Source organism: Pagrus pagrus (assembly GCF_965226575.1).
Source record: "Pagrus pagrus genome assembly, chromosome: 11".
Taxonomy (NCBI): domain Eukaryota; kingdom Metazoa; phylum Chordata; class Actinopteri; order Spariformes; family Sparidae; genus Pagrus; species Pagrus pagrus.
In genome coordinates, this window is record NC_140195.1 from 26,955,341 (window position 1) to 26,969,458 (window position 14,118).

The 14,118-nt window shown below is 39.3% G+C and overlaps 1 protein-coding gene across 2 annotated transcripts in view; it reads right to left on the bottom strand.

Moving 5' to 3' along the window:
• Window positions 1-1,053: 1,053 nt before the first annotated feature.
• LOC311265363 (solute carrier family 41 member 1-like) overlaps window positions 1,054-14,118 on the bottom strand; it is a 30,588-nt gene continuing 17,523 nt past the window's right edge. For both annotated transcript variants that reach the window (XM_084366943.1, XM_084366944.1), the window contains exons 7-11: window positions 13,903-14,047; window positions 13,731-13,810; window positions 9,588-9,722; window positions 8,765-8,913; window positions 1,054-6,946 (exon numbers count right to left, since the gene is read on the bottom strand). In XM_084366943.1, the coding sequence (XP_084223069.1) occupies window positions 6,773-6,946; window positions 8,765-8,913; window positions 9,588-9,722; window positions 13,731-13,810; window positions 13,903-14,047 (683 nt within the window). In that variant the 3' untranslated portion in view covers window positions 1,054-6,772. The remainder of the gene's footprint in view (window positions 6,947-8,764; window positions 8,914-9,587; window positions 9,723-13,730; window positions 13,811-13,902; window positions 14,048-14,118) is intronic.

A 14,118-nucleotide genomic window follows, 5' to 3' on the forward strand; every position in this document is an offset into this window, starting at 1 on the left:
CAGAGCACTGCTCATGGGTGGTTGCAGCTCAGGATGAACAAGGCAGCCTTGGAAGAAAAATAGTCCTTGCTAAGTTGTGTTGCACGAGTCATGTAGCTGAAAAAAAGTTTTTATATAGATTTATAGACATTTCCAGTTGCAATAAATAGACATTATGTAAATATTTATTTTTAAATAATTTTTAATTTTAAAAGGTGCAATATGTAACAATTGGCCACATGCTGAATTCCTACTCCAAACAAATAGGGGGCAGCATATCAACAGAGTAACTGCTGCTAACTGTAGTTGGTGATTAGCTAGTTAGCTCAGTTAGCAGTGCAGCTAGTGATACTCTGCCTAGACTGCAAGCTCAGAAATTCTTACATATTGCGCATGTAAAGCTACTACAATGAAATCCTGGCAATCTCTGTGGACAAATGATGATGGTGGAACAAAGTACACTTTGGTTTAGCGCCATACCACCAGACTACAAGCAGGGTGACACTTTCAACAACATATAATTATTTCACTGTTAAAAGAATGAAATATCTTTTTTTTTTATTGTAAAGTTGCAGCTTATGTTTATAATACTTTGTGAACGGTTAACAAATACTGTGTAGTTTATCTATAAACATTATGTGGATGGTCATGATAAAGTTACAACTGATTATAAACTTTTACAGTTGCTCAATAATTGGTTTAAAAATCAATTAGTTACCAGTGAAATAACCATTAGCTAAAGTTTAACTAACCAAAAACCTACCACTTATGACTGACGGTTATTATAAATGCTACGTGGAGCAGCTGCTTTTCCTTTGTGAGGCTCCTCCATTCGTACTCAGCACTCCACTATAAAAAGTTCTTTTAATTTCATGATTTATCCAACCAAGATAAATCAGACTCCCGACCCACTGACAGGCTAAAAACCACTATATATATTATACAGAAATCACCAATCTTCTCACTGATGATCTTGTTTGCTTATGACCTGGCTGGTGTCATCACTGATACACATTGAAGAAAATGACAAATGTTTCGGGCTGGCTCAGGTGACGATTACCAAAGCGACACAGATTTCATAACACTGTTGATTTTATTAAAATATAACTGTTCGTAGCCACAAAATTACATCAACACCCGACGAACATTTGTCACATTTTTATGATTCCACGTTTCATCTTTGCGCACACATAAGACGTAACATACTGTAGGTGTGGAAGCTCAGGTGACGGTGAACACAGCGAGATTAGAAAACAAGGATTTTTCTAAAGCCCCTACAGTCTTAATGTGGCAGTGTCGACACTGAAGAACAGGACAGAGTGTTGTCTACAGGGAGCAAAAGAGGGAGGACCGCTGCAACATTTAAATAAAGCTGTTTTCTGACATTGGCGTAGTTGATGAGGAGGTTTTAGGTAAGACACAGCCGACATTAACTTTGTTTTCAAGGCAACCGTAGACTACTATTGAAACTAAAGTGCAAGTTAGCAAGTGTTTCCATCACATTCTTTTACATACTAGATAGGGCTGGATGATAGACCAATATTTTTTAAGAGAGTAGCTCAACATTTTGGGATATATGCCAATTCACCATCTTACTGAGAGTCAGATGAGTAGAACAACACCACTCTTGTGTGTGTGAGATGACTATGAAGCTATAGCCAGGAGGGAGTTAGCTTAGTTTGGCATTAGCCTGGCTAGCTTTGAAAAAGTTTAAAAAATCTGCCCGCCAGCTGAATTTGACTAATTATATTGTTACATCTTGTTTGTTTTAACACACAGATGTATTTTTTTTTTAAAGGGGTGTCGTTTTCTGATAGAAAACCAGAGAAAACTCCTGAAAGTCACTGGCTTATCCAATAAATAATGAAATCATGAAACTCCCCGTAAAAACCACAACTTTTTTACTCTCATTCTCTGTGTGACTTCTTGTTTCGAGGCTGATTTTTTGTCTTAAATGTCAATGGAATTTTGAATGGGGTTTCCTACTTCTGGAACAAAAAGTTCCGGTTTCATTTGGACTCGGTATCAATCTCCTCGTCTAAGTCTCGGCAATAAAGTGAGCATACATATCACCCAAAACATTGAACTATTCTTCTACATTACTGTATCATGATTGACCTAATTTACTGCAGTCATAATCAAAACTTCAAATAAACTATCTGACTTCCATAAACCAATGACATCCAACCACAAGGACCAAAAAAACAATAAAGACAAACACTTGAATATTAATATTGTAAATAAATACAATGATGTATTTTTTTTTTTTAAATAAGGTTATTATTACATTCATTGTTATCTATGTAAATGTGACATTTTATTATGATAAAGACTTTATGATATATCGTCCAGCCCTATTGATTAAGACACACTTATGTGCTGGTACAACACAACCTTAGCTGTGGTCTAATTCTCACAGTTATCACAGTTAACACACAGATCTCGTACAGTAAGCTCGATTGAAATAAACTGTGGTTCAGATAGTACATATTGAGATTTCATTGTCATCTAGTGTAGAAAGTACCGTGTAACAGTGTCACAATAAAAGCTCTCAGCAAAACATTATTAGCACTGAAATACATCACGTAAAAAAATCGATTACTGACAAGACAGGCTCTTTTTAGAAATGTCTCAGATTTCAGTGTTCATGAGGTTTATCTTGAAAAATAGGTTTTTACCAGTAACAGCAAACAGCAAAAATGTTCCATGCGACTTCATGAGTGCATTTACACACATTTTCAGAAATAATGTAAATCTTTGAGATGAAGCTTGTATACGCAAGGATAGAGAGAGCCAGTGTACTTTACACTTTAAACTCTGTATCCTGAACACTGTGACTAAATGTAATATTTGGTGTTTTCATTTAAAGGTGCAATATGTAAGAATTTTAGTTGGAAACATTCAAAAATTAACTAAAATTCTCAACAGAATGTGAAGACATAACAGTTTTGATATAATATCAAATATATCTACTGAAGTTAGCATGCTAACCAGCTAGCCCCATCCCAGACCGGTCCAAAGCTCCTGTGCTAGCAGTGTTAGAACAATTGCTCTAAGGACTGGACTGCTAACTGCTGATAATTGTAGCTACCGTTAGCTACTTAGTTCAGTTAGCTGTGCAGTTAGCTGTTATTATGGTGATATGCTGCCCCCAATCTTTTTTGAGTATGAATTTGACAGGGCTCCAATTCTTAATTATTGCACCTTTAAACTAAAATAATAACAGGAACATGAAGATGCTTAAATATGACTTGAAATATTATATGAATGAGTGTTACAGTCTGAATGCACAGTAACACTATGAAGAAAATTTTAAAAATGGTGACAGCACACAATCAGTGGAAAAGTGTGAGTAAGCATGAATTTTCCCAGGGTGGTGTAAACTGATGCAATGACACTGCGACATGAGTTGAAAATGTTGTTGAGCGAGAACTCTAACCGCATCTCAAGAGGAGAAAAATAAAAGACTTAAAGGTGAGTTCTGAATTCAGTCAGAGGCTGAACTGAACTAAAACAGTCTAGTAGTTAAATTTGTGCAACTGGCACAAGCCGAAAATTTGCTTCACTTCCTCTACGAATGAACCTTCAAGATTAATATGCACATGTACATGCACTCACTGCTGTAATGATGAGGTTTTATGGTTCTGACAACAATCAGTAAGGCTTCGTGAACCCTCCATTAAAGGGACTATTAGTATCAAGTAGTGAGGGAATACCCAAGATCCTCTGCAGCTACACAGTCGATGTAAACACATAAACCTGGGCTGACAGACGAGTCTTCTGCATCAGTTCACTGCTGTTTTTTTTTTTTTTCCACTAAGTGGCAGCACAAAATCAACAGTGAAAAATGTTTTTAGGAATATTGAGCTTGCTATACAAATAGTGAGTGGTGTAGACACATTTTCCGTGCTTCACAGTGCTTTAGGACACAACTGTTTAAGTGTTTGGGCCTTTGAACAATTTCTAGCATAATGTAGAATCTGAGAAACATTTTCAGCGCTTGAAATTATTAATATATTTTTTGCAAGTGCCACATTAATTTATATACCATTTACCATGTACAACAAAAAGCAATACATCATCTGCATATTATTCATTCTGGAGTCTTTGTGATGGAACATGGCAATTTTAGTTAGAGTTGTGGCATTTTCACAAGGTATAAAAAGGCCCAACTCTCACCTGTTTGTTGTTTGGTGACGTTCTCAATGGTTCCGGGGTATTTTACAAAACAGCTAAGTTTTGGGCTTCACCAAGTGATTCTTACATAAACTTTTCCTTTGAGCGTTGGAACCGGATGTGTTTGACATTTGGGAAATGTGCTTATTTGCTTTCTTGTTGACAGTGAAATGAGAAGATTGTTAATCTACATGGTTGTATGCTCAGTATGAAACAACGGCTAGCAGCCGGCAGTGCTTTTTGGGCATCTTCAAGATTCAGGCAAAATCAGCGTACAAGCAGGGGTTACTGATAAACATGTTACATCTCATTTATTTATATATATTAAAGTGACTACGAGGAACTTTCAGTTTTTGTTGATTCTAGCGGCCCCTTTTGACAAAAGCGGTACGACGCCAGAGCCTCCTGTTGTAAAGATCTTTGCTAGCTGTGCCGGCGGCACGTGCATTTGTTTTGGAAGCGAGTGACAGTCACTGCAGGACGGATCACGATGAGGTAATTTATTTATATGTGATTTCATATTCATATTTCATTTGATCCGACCCGAGCGCAGGCATTAATAATAACTATATACAAATAGCAGTCTTTTCGCTGATGGTCTCATTTGTTGTTACAGGTCATTAATAATCATCAGAAGAATCACAAGACTGTTTCATAAACACTTAAAAGTTCCTCGTAGTCACTTTAAATAAATAAGATTCAACATGTTAACTTTTTTAGAGGGGTTGGTAGACAGTTTTTGGACAGAGCTAGGTTAGCTGTTGTTGCATTCATATTGCAACAACATATGATCAATCTGGTAAAACAACAGTCTAATCCTGGCTTAGTTCCCAAGTAGTGGGTAAATAACCCAATGCTTGGTGAATTCTACTGCACAATGAGAGGAAAAGCCAACATCAAAGGATCTTCTTATTATCTTCTTCTTATTAATATTTTCCAAAATGTTAAACAGTTCCTTTAGTTGATTTTATACATACAAACATAGTTTATATCTGTCTAGAACTTGCTGGTGGATGCCCTCCCTCCTACAGTTTAACAGTCTTTGTGGTCAGTTCTGTTTGTTTATTCACCTCATTCCACTAAAACATTGGTTAGAGGTGTAATTTGTAAAATATGGCCAGAATTTGCAGGTAGCTCCAGAGCAAATCACCACAGTAACCAGCAGCTGCTGCTTTCTTTTAGCTGTCTGTGGCTGTAGCTGGCTACTGTTAGCTAATTAGCTTAGTTGGCTTTGGAGCCAGTGGTCCTTGAGTTTGTCTGGACTAGGGAGTCACCACAGGTGAAGGAGCCCAGCTCAACTGGTTTTGGCAGCCTGATGTGAGAATGAACACAGCTGGACACTAAACTGGGACTGACAACAGCTTCCAAGAGTTCAGTTTAAAGACAGGGATAATTCCTTGAAATTTTAAGAGTTTATTTTGTTGATTTATTATGCTAAAAGCTGGCATATATTGGCCAGCTGAAACTAAAATAGCTATTGGATGCGTCTGTTGCCGGTACAAAGTGCTGCTATTAGAGAGGACTGCCTGGGCTAGCTGGTTAGCATGCTAACTTCAGTTGAAATCTCTGCAATACAGTACATAGATTCTTTGTTTGATAACAAAGTTTAGTTTGTTATTAGTTTGTTTTTTGAATGTTTTAAACTAAACTTCTGGCCATATCTTACAAATTGCTCCTTTAATAGTGCTCCAATGAACAAAGCAACCAAATCTTTCAATATATTGTCTTCTTCCTAATCATGCTGTTTCCACTGTGCAGCCATTTGGCCTTTAGCATGAAAATACCCATTGAGTCATTCTGTCTGTTTTCCTCATTACAGTACGTCATAAATTAATTAATGCTATTAATTAGCAGAAAACGTAAAAAAAAGAAATATAGTACATAAAGTCCATCACATGGATAATAATATAAATTGGACTTTTTCTTCATGTGATGATGAAACATTCCCCTGTGTGTTACAGGTACATAACCTGATTTCTCATTAAAAGTAAACCTGTACAATTCATTCAAAATAAGTCACGATGATTCCAAACTCATATATTGGACATATATATCAATGAAAATTCCAGTTAAATTCCAGGCATAATACAGCCCACCCAAACATGGACTGCTTTAAGTCTGTTTGTTCTGTCCCCCAAGTTCAAACGAAATGTCCACGACTGTTCAGTCTCACTGCTATGATGCTAAGTTGCTACATATTCCTCTGATGAAGCCAAAGAGATGATCTGAGAGACGAGGTGCGCACAGAGCCACCAAACTCACATTTAGGAAAACTAAAAGACGAACAGATAAAGAGGAATGATAACAAAATAAAGTTCAATGTGGTGTATTGAAGGACAGAGAACCTAAACCTCTAAATACTTGAAGGCCTTTTGCCGTAAAACAAAAATATTAGGTTGGCTGGACGTGTTCAGGAAGCAAACCCTTCACCCAGATGGATGGGTGTAGATGGGTGGGCGTCACCAGTGCTGTTTCTCCATCGTCGGTGTGAACTGGTGCAGTGATAACCATCAGAAAATGCTTTACTGTCCGTTCAAAAGCATCTCTTTGCAAATCTAACCAAATTGGAGCAACAAGACAGTGGCTGGCTGAGAGTTCAGTGGTAGAGGGTTAAAGTTCAGAGACCCAGGCTCTGAACCAGTGAGACGCAGCGAAAGCAGAGGGCCAGAAAACCGGTGCCAAGCAGGTCCCCCAGGGCGGTCAGGTAGGGGATGGAGAAGTTGTCTGGGTCCAGACTCCGTCTCCACATCACACGGATGATGAGGTCGGCAACATAAAGGAGGATGGCCACCTAGAGGGAGAAGAAAACTGAGCTGAAAAAGCTGCGATAAGGGTTGTTCATAACTAAACATCACAAACAAAGCTATGTATTTAAATGTATTAATCAGAGTATTCACAATAACCACTCAAAATCAACAGGGGGTCTTAGAAACAGCTGTTTATGGTTTGTAGCACTCTCTCTCTTGCTCTCTGATCGTCCCTTCACTTTCCTGCCATTTCCCTTCGTCTATGGATTACTACCATACCCAAACTTCTGTTTACAACCACTAAAAGCAATATATTTTAATAATTAGCGGCTGCTTTCAGTCATTTTAAACGTTTTCATGTACGCGGTAATGTCACTTACAAATATCGTGGCACATTTAAGCAGCAAAACTGAAAGCTTTAGTTATAAACCTGACAGGACAGTGGAAACTCTCCAGAGGAAACAGAATCAAACTTTTACTGAAGCCTCTGAAATAAAATATTTTCAAACAGCTCTGATGGAGCTCCAGATTTACGAGGAGGCCAGCTCTTTTATGAACCTGGACTGTGTGTGTGACTTTTTGGATGTGTAGAAGAACATTAATTAACATTGGATCCCTGGATCATTGACAAGTTAAGCACAGGGGATGTACTAATCGTTTCTGCTGCTGGAGGACCACTGCAGGTAATATAATGAATATTTTCCTCATTATAGAGGCATTATTCCACCCGCTGTCATCCCGTCCACTGTTAATCAGTGTTACTTTTTGTGAACAGGCCACCTGATCTGCGGATTATCCTGTGGGTTTAATTACAATCCACACAACACTATATGAATAATAGACTAAAGCGCTAAGGCTTAGCCTTCTTAAGCCTACATTACCCATTTTAAGCAATGGAATCAAAACACATACTAGTGTCGTGATTCCCAAATAGCTGGTTATCTAAAAGTAAAGGATAACCAGTTTCAATAGACCTTTAAAAGTAATAGATGAATGGTTGAAATGTCCAGTGTCTGTCAATCCAAACAATACCATCATCAGCTTGACCAAACCGATGTCAACAGTGACAACAATTCAGTTCTATAAAAAAGTGTTGCAATAATATCCTCTTCTGTATCACAGATAGTTTAACCACCATTCAAATGAACATATTCACACTTCAGTTCCAGTCTGATGGGGCTGGGGGGTACATAAAAACACAAGAGGTAGATGACCTGCTGTGTACCTCAGCCGCTCATAATGGACATGTATAAGTGTGTTTCTCTCTGCTTGTGTTTTGTTTTGTTATTCGGTGCCAGGCAAGTGACCTCAATCACAGCTTTCCATGAATCTTCCAAGCTGTGAAATCATTCAAGGTCTAAGGCAGCTTTTCTGGACTTGGGTAGATAAATAATTCTGAGATTTATTTAAACCTCCAAGAGATTTTAGACATTGGCAGACAGTTGTTGACTTTGTACCAACGGACACATGTTATTTTGTCCAATAGTACTAACATTACTGTCACAACATAATGAGTCTCAGGTTTTTACAAACACGTAACAGCTGAGAGAACATTATGGTGAGGAGGTCAGACAGGTGACCGTGGCAGGAGTGCGGTGTACTTTTGGTCCTGTACTGGAACAAATCTTTCATCTCACTCAGCTGCTGAAACACCAACACCTGGCACAGGTCATTTCACAGTTAGGTAACAGGTGGCAGCAGCCATTTTTATCAGAATGTACAAAGTCTTACCCTCTGATGACAGTGAAACTGAAACTGCAGGGCCTACTGAGGGCATTCAATATTAACTACAGGAATATAAGACTGATTTATTTTCTTCTATTCTTCTCCTCTATATATGTGTATTGAACTGCATCAGTTACCTGTAGCAGAGCAGCACACAGGTAGCAGATGCTGAAGGCTATGGAGATGGGTGCCTCGTCTCCCTGCAGCAGAGAGATGGCGTAGAGGAAGACCATGTGACCGGGGACAACCAGCATCAGAAGCACCCGTGCTGATTTAGAGTTCACCCCTGGGAGACGCAGAGAAGAGAACATTCAGTTTGGTAAACAGGCAGACTTTTTATTTGAATCAAAAAATGATTACAATAACAAGAGCAAGTCCCGCTACTATTAAACAAGCTCGTCAGGATATTCTACTCCGGGTCAAATCCATTCAGTTATTAAGAAGGAGATCCAGGAAAAGGTCTCTTAATAATAAAAATATCTACTACTCTTTGACTATTCTCTTTTACTATTTCCAAGGGATGACTAAACCATTTTATTTTTTGGACACTTTGGGGCAGCAGAAAAAGCTTAAATGTGCTCTTTAGAAGCGAAATGCCCCATTAGGTCAGTTAGGTTCACCAACTAGTCATTAACTTTGTCTTTTGCTTGGGCAGGTAGTATACAGTGGTTTGTCAAGCTTCTTAACTGAAAACTGCTGCTTGCTGTGGCTGAAAACAACCCAGACGAGGGCGACGAGAGGGAAACAAAACAGCACATTTGTGGGCAGTCAACTCAAAACAATGAGCTGACCTCCACCAGGCACAAAATCTCCAGAGAAAAGGAAGGCTGACTGTCCATTTCCAATTTAAAATCAAAATATTGATGAGTGCTGCTGTAAAGGTTCCCTGTTCTTGGAGTTTGTGATAGATAGTTTTATGTATACAGATACCGAGGTTTGCATTCAGTGTGGCAGTGTTACCTGCAGAGAAGAAGGTGACGCAGGGATTGGGCCAATGCTGCCTCATCTTGTACGGCAGCACCCCTGGGATGGTCCAGAAGTGCAGGTAGGTCGAGATCCTACTGGCCTGGATGGCCACCAAGTTACCACCCACACCTACACAGGGGAAGGACAGACAGACAGACTGAGTTGGTCAGTGAATGAGGGAATATCTGAATGGAGTGTCACAAAGCAGAGCAACCACTTTAATCTACTTGTACAATTATCTACCTACTAATTGGAGATATTGGTTTCCCTAATAAATTGATTTAAGAAGCTTAATTTTTATAATTATAATCAACCGAAACAAAAAGTTTTCTCCTACAACAGCTTTAGAATCAATCATGCTGCATCTCTTCATCATCGCCTGCTCACAAATGAAACCAAGCAATGACACAAGTTTGGCTCAGCTACAATCCAGCAGGGGGTTTACAGAGAGCAGAGTACATCTTAATAAGCCACAGAGGCCAAAGCTCAGCTAAAGCCTAGCCAGTGGAGTCACAGCATTAGACTAAATCAAAGAGATGAACACAAACTCCACCCGATATCTCTCAGACACGAGAGCAGCAACACGTGCGTATGGAAAAAAAATCATCCGCATGCAGCTGCTTGGTTCTGACAGTGAAATACGACTCTGGTTGTGCAAAAACCATTATGTGCCTTTTTGTGAAATTCAGATGGCTAACTTGTTTCTGACTGACTTTGTGTCAAGATGTGAGATCTGTTCAATACGTCATCTTCAGGTTTTTAACCAGGTCCCAGATGTGTCGTGATTCAAAGCAACAGAAAAGGCTGAGATATAAGATAAGATTTATCCTCTCATTCTGGTCTGAGTTGAGCCTTTTTTCATTCACTTCTTCAAAGCTGTGTCTCTGCTGAATGCAAAACAACACCCAGTTCTCACCGGCCTTCAAATTACATTATCATTGTGCCGTTGACGAAAGTATCTGTGCCTAATTCAGTTACATCAAACACCTTTCCAAGTATTTACCCCAGAAATCGACACAGATGTTCTTTTGTGAGATGGAAAAGACTTGAAGGAACGTTTAGTAAAACATAATACTGGTTTATGCAAGCTGGTGGAGGAAAATGGGAAATTCAAACCAGATTGGCGAATTTACAACTTAACTGAGAGCGGTGCAGAGAGAGAGAGAGAGAGAGAGAGAGAGAGAGAGAGAGGGGCAGATTGTGAAACAGTGGGAAGATGGGCAGAGAAAATGAGAAACAGTGACACTGAGAGTCGATGGTTATTAAAGAGCCTGTCAGCTGTGCCAGGACACTGGGTGTGCACCATTAGTGGTTTATATCGAGTTTTCTCCTTTACTGCATGCGCCACTTCACAGCCAAACCACTTATTCTGAAGGCTGCTTCTCTTTTGCCTCCACTTCTCCATGTCTCAGTTCATTTTTCATCATTCTTGAACAGCATTAAGTGGAAATCTGTTTTCTATGTGCATTAAGTACCTACAAACTTTCAGACAGTTTCATTCTCTGATTTTTGCAGTTGATTCAACTTTCTCATGGAGAAAAGAGGGTTAATGAAGGTCGAAGATTTTAGTCATTTTTTTAACCAATTGGGCATTCATTTTAGATAGAGATGGACAAAGCTGGCTCCTTGTTTTCTAATTGGCTCACATGACAAATGGTAGCTGTAGTTACCTAGAACATTAAGCTAACTTTAGCTCTAGAAGTTGTAAACAATACTACAGTTGACCTTTTAAAGTTTCAAGCTGGCTTACAGACCATAACAAATAGGTTAGATTTATGCTTTTTGTTTGTTTTACTTTCGCATCACAAGAGAAAAGGAATTAGCATGTGGACTAACCAATGTGTTCTGTGAACTTTACACTAGGTCAAATAATGACTTTTGCTCTGGCTACTGAAATGTAAATGTTCTTAAATGTAATAAAGAGCAGTCCAGAGTTACTAAGGTTTGCCTACATGTTGATGCTACACAGTGAATGTGCTGTAACCACACCACACCGCCCTTGTCGGTCAGAGTTCACCAATGTTGAACTCCACGTGAAGCCAAGATGCAAATATTTGCTACTGTTGGTTCCATGTATGTGTGATTGTAGCCATAAACTGGTATATCAAACTGGCTCTGTTGATGAGCCGAAATGCTCCTTTAAGTCAGTTAAGTTCACCATCTAGTCGTTAACTTTGTCTTCTGCTTGGGCAGCTAGTGTTCAGTGGTTTGTCAAGCTTTTTATTGGATGAAAATAACCCAGATGAGAGCGGTGAGAGGGAAAAAAAACAGTTCATTTGTGGGCAGTAAACTCAAAACAATGAGCTGAAAGATGCTAATAAGCTCCATAGTGCCAATGTTGATTTCATATATGTGTGACATAGCTTTAAACTGGTATAAACTGGCTCTGTTGATCAGCTGTAAAGGGTGTATGCATGCACGCACTGGTAATGCAAAACTGTGCAACTGCTTTGAACGTCTGTTGAGATGGCAAAAACTGAACTTGAGGGTGATTCATCAAAGCACTTTGATGCTCCTCATGATGGCCTCGGTGCATCTGAAATAACCAGTCCTTCTGAAAATGTTCCAGTGGTTTTGAGGCTTCATTTACCGGACATTTTGGCAGCTCTGCATGTTTTAGCCCATTAACTCCAAGTCATGTATACTTTCATGTTTGAGCCAAACTTTTCAAATAAGTATCACATATGATTTTTGACTGGTTTCTGTTCATTTCACAACGGTAAATCAAATCAACTTGAAAAAACTTGATGAGATGAGGTCATCCTGTATGATGGGATGTTCTGATCACTACCCTTTCTACCAGGGCTGGTCACAACGTAACAGTTTTTTGGTCCTGGTTGAATAAGTTGGCTGCATATACTGTTCGGATTCTTAGTCGTTTTAATAACACAGTCCCTAATTAAAATTTTGCTAATTTCAAAATGTATGTTATTTAGGAAAAGGTTTTCTTAAAGCTACACATGTTTGACAACATTTCACATTTCTCTTCTGGTGCGTAATTAAAAATGTTTTTTAGACTTCAAAATAACGTTGATGTACAACATGAGTGAGGCACACTCCATAACTTCGGAGTCACTTGCTATGAGGGTCGTTTTTAAAATATATTTTTGGCCTTTATTTTGACAGCACAGCTGAAGATAGACAGGAACTGGGATGAGGGGGGGGGGGCCTCCACCAACTCAGCTAACTTTGATGCCCCAGGACAGACATTTTCATACAGAGGAAATACAGAGGAACAAATCTACGTTTACAATAGTTACACTGTTGTTCTACTCCCTGGCTTCACCACTCTTAGTAGCAGCCTGAGCTTTTTTTTGCCCATTGGACAGGGAGCGGTAAAGAGGCAGACAGGAAATTACACCGCTTTTAAAAAGCAATGCTTCACAGTTTTCTAACATCACGTGTTGGGCATCTTTAAACTCACCTGCCTTTTTTTAAATTACTCACTCCATATAACTGCACAACCACACAATTTAACTTGTGAGCGAGGAAAGAACTTTAAGGTGAATAAAATGAAAACGATCGGCTGCCAGTGGCTTGGCCGGGAAGGAAGGCAATAAATCAAACAAGTCATTTGATGAAGCGGAGCTATGTTGTTGGGGATTAGTGATGCACTCGGCACCAAATCTCAGTGAAATCTGAGGGAGAAGCATTACTATTCTGTTGTGAGTGTTGGACTGCGCTGTCAAGTCAGTGTTTAGTATGCTGCTCAGACTCACACAGGAAGCAAACAAAGAGCACAACCTGCACCTCCAAACAATCTTTGAGGCAGGAACAGTTTTGACTATATGACCAAGTGTATCTGGCTGAGATTAATGTTAACACATCAACTGACCATCAGATGATCCAGACAGGAATAATGTATTTTGTTTGCTTAGTCTTAAGATTTCTTTCCCTACGTGAGTCCTTCCTGCTGCTTCCATCAAATCAGTGATATGTGTTTGTTTGGATTCACCTGTGCTCTGCTGAGTCATCAGCATTCTGCTTAGAGTCATACAGGCAGCACACTCATAGAAGAATCTGTACTTGACAACACTGCTGCAAAGACATCTGTGCAATAATGGTTTGAATGATGCGTTTCCAAACTCTGGACAACATCATGCAACAAATGGCAAAAATTCTAATTAATTAGCTTACCGTTAATGACGGGTGTAAAGACAGCCATGCCCTGAAAGTTGGGATCAGACACTGTCTTGTCCAGTATAAGGCCTCCAAAACTGGAAATCACAAACAAAGAGGGATTCAGAACCACATGCTAATTATTAATGAATGATTCATTAAGATAATTAAAAGGTGTTTGAGTTCATACCTGCTAATGGACATGGCTACTATAACAGGCTGCCACCCTGAGCGGAGAACCTCCCTGATCTGAGGGCTTTGTCGGGCCACCACCACCCACACTGGGATCAGAGCCAGGAAGACCAGACACACCAGGGGGGACAGGTACCATATATCTGTGGGACAGGATGAGGCATGAGTATATTGTGTACTGCAATCATATAACTGCAATCATGTACAAGAGGTA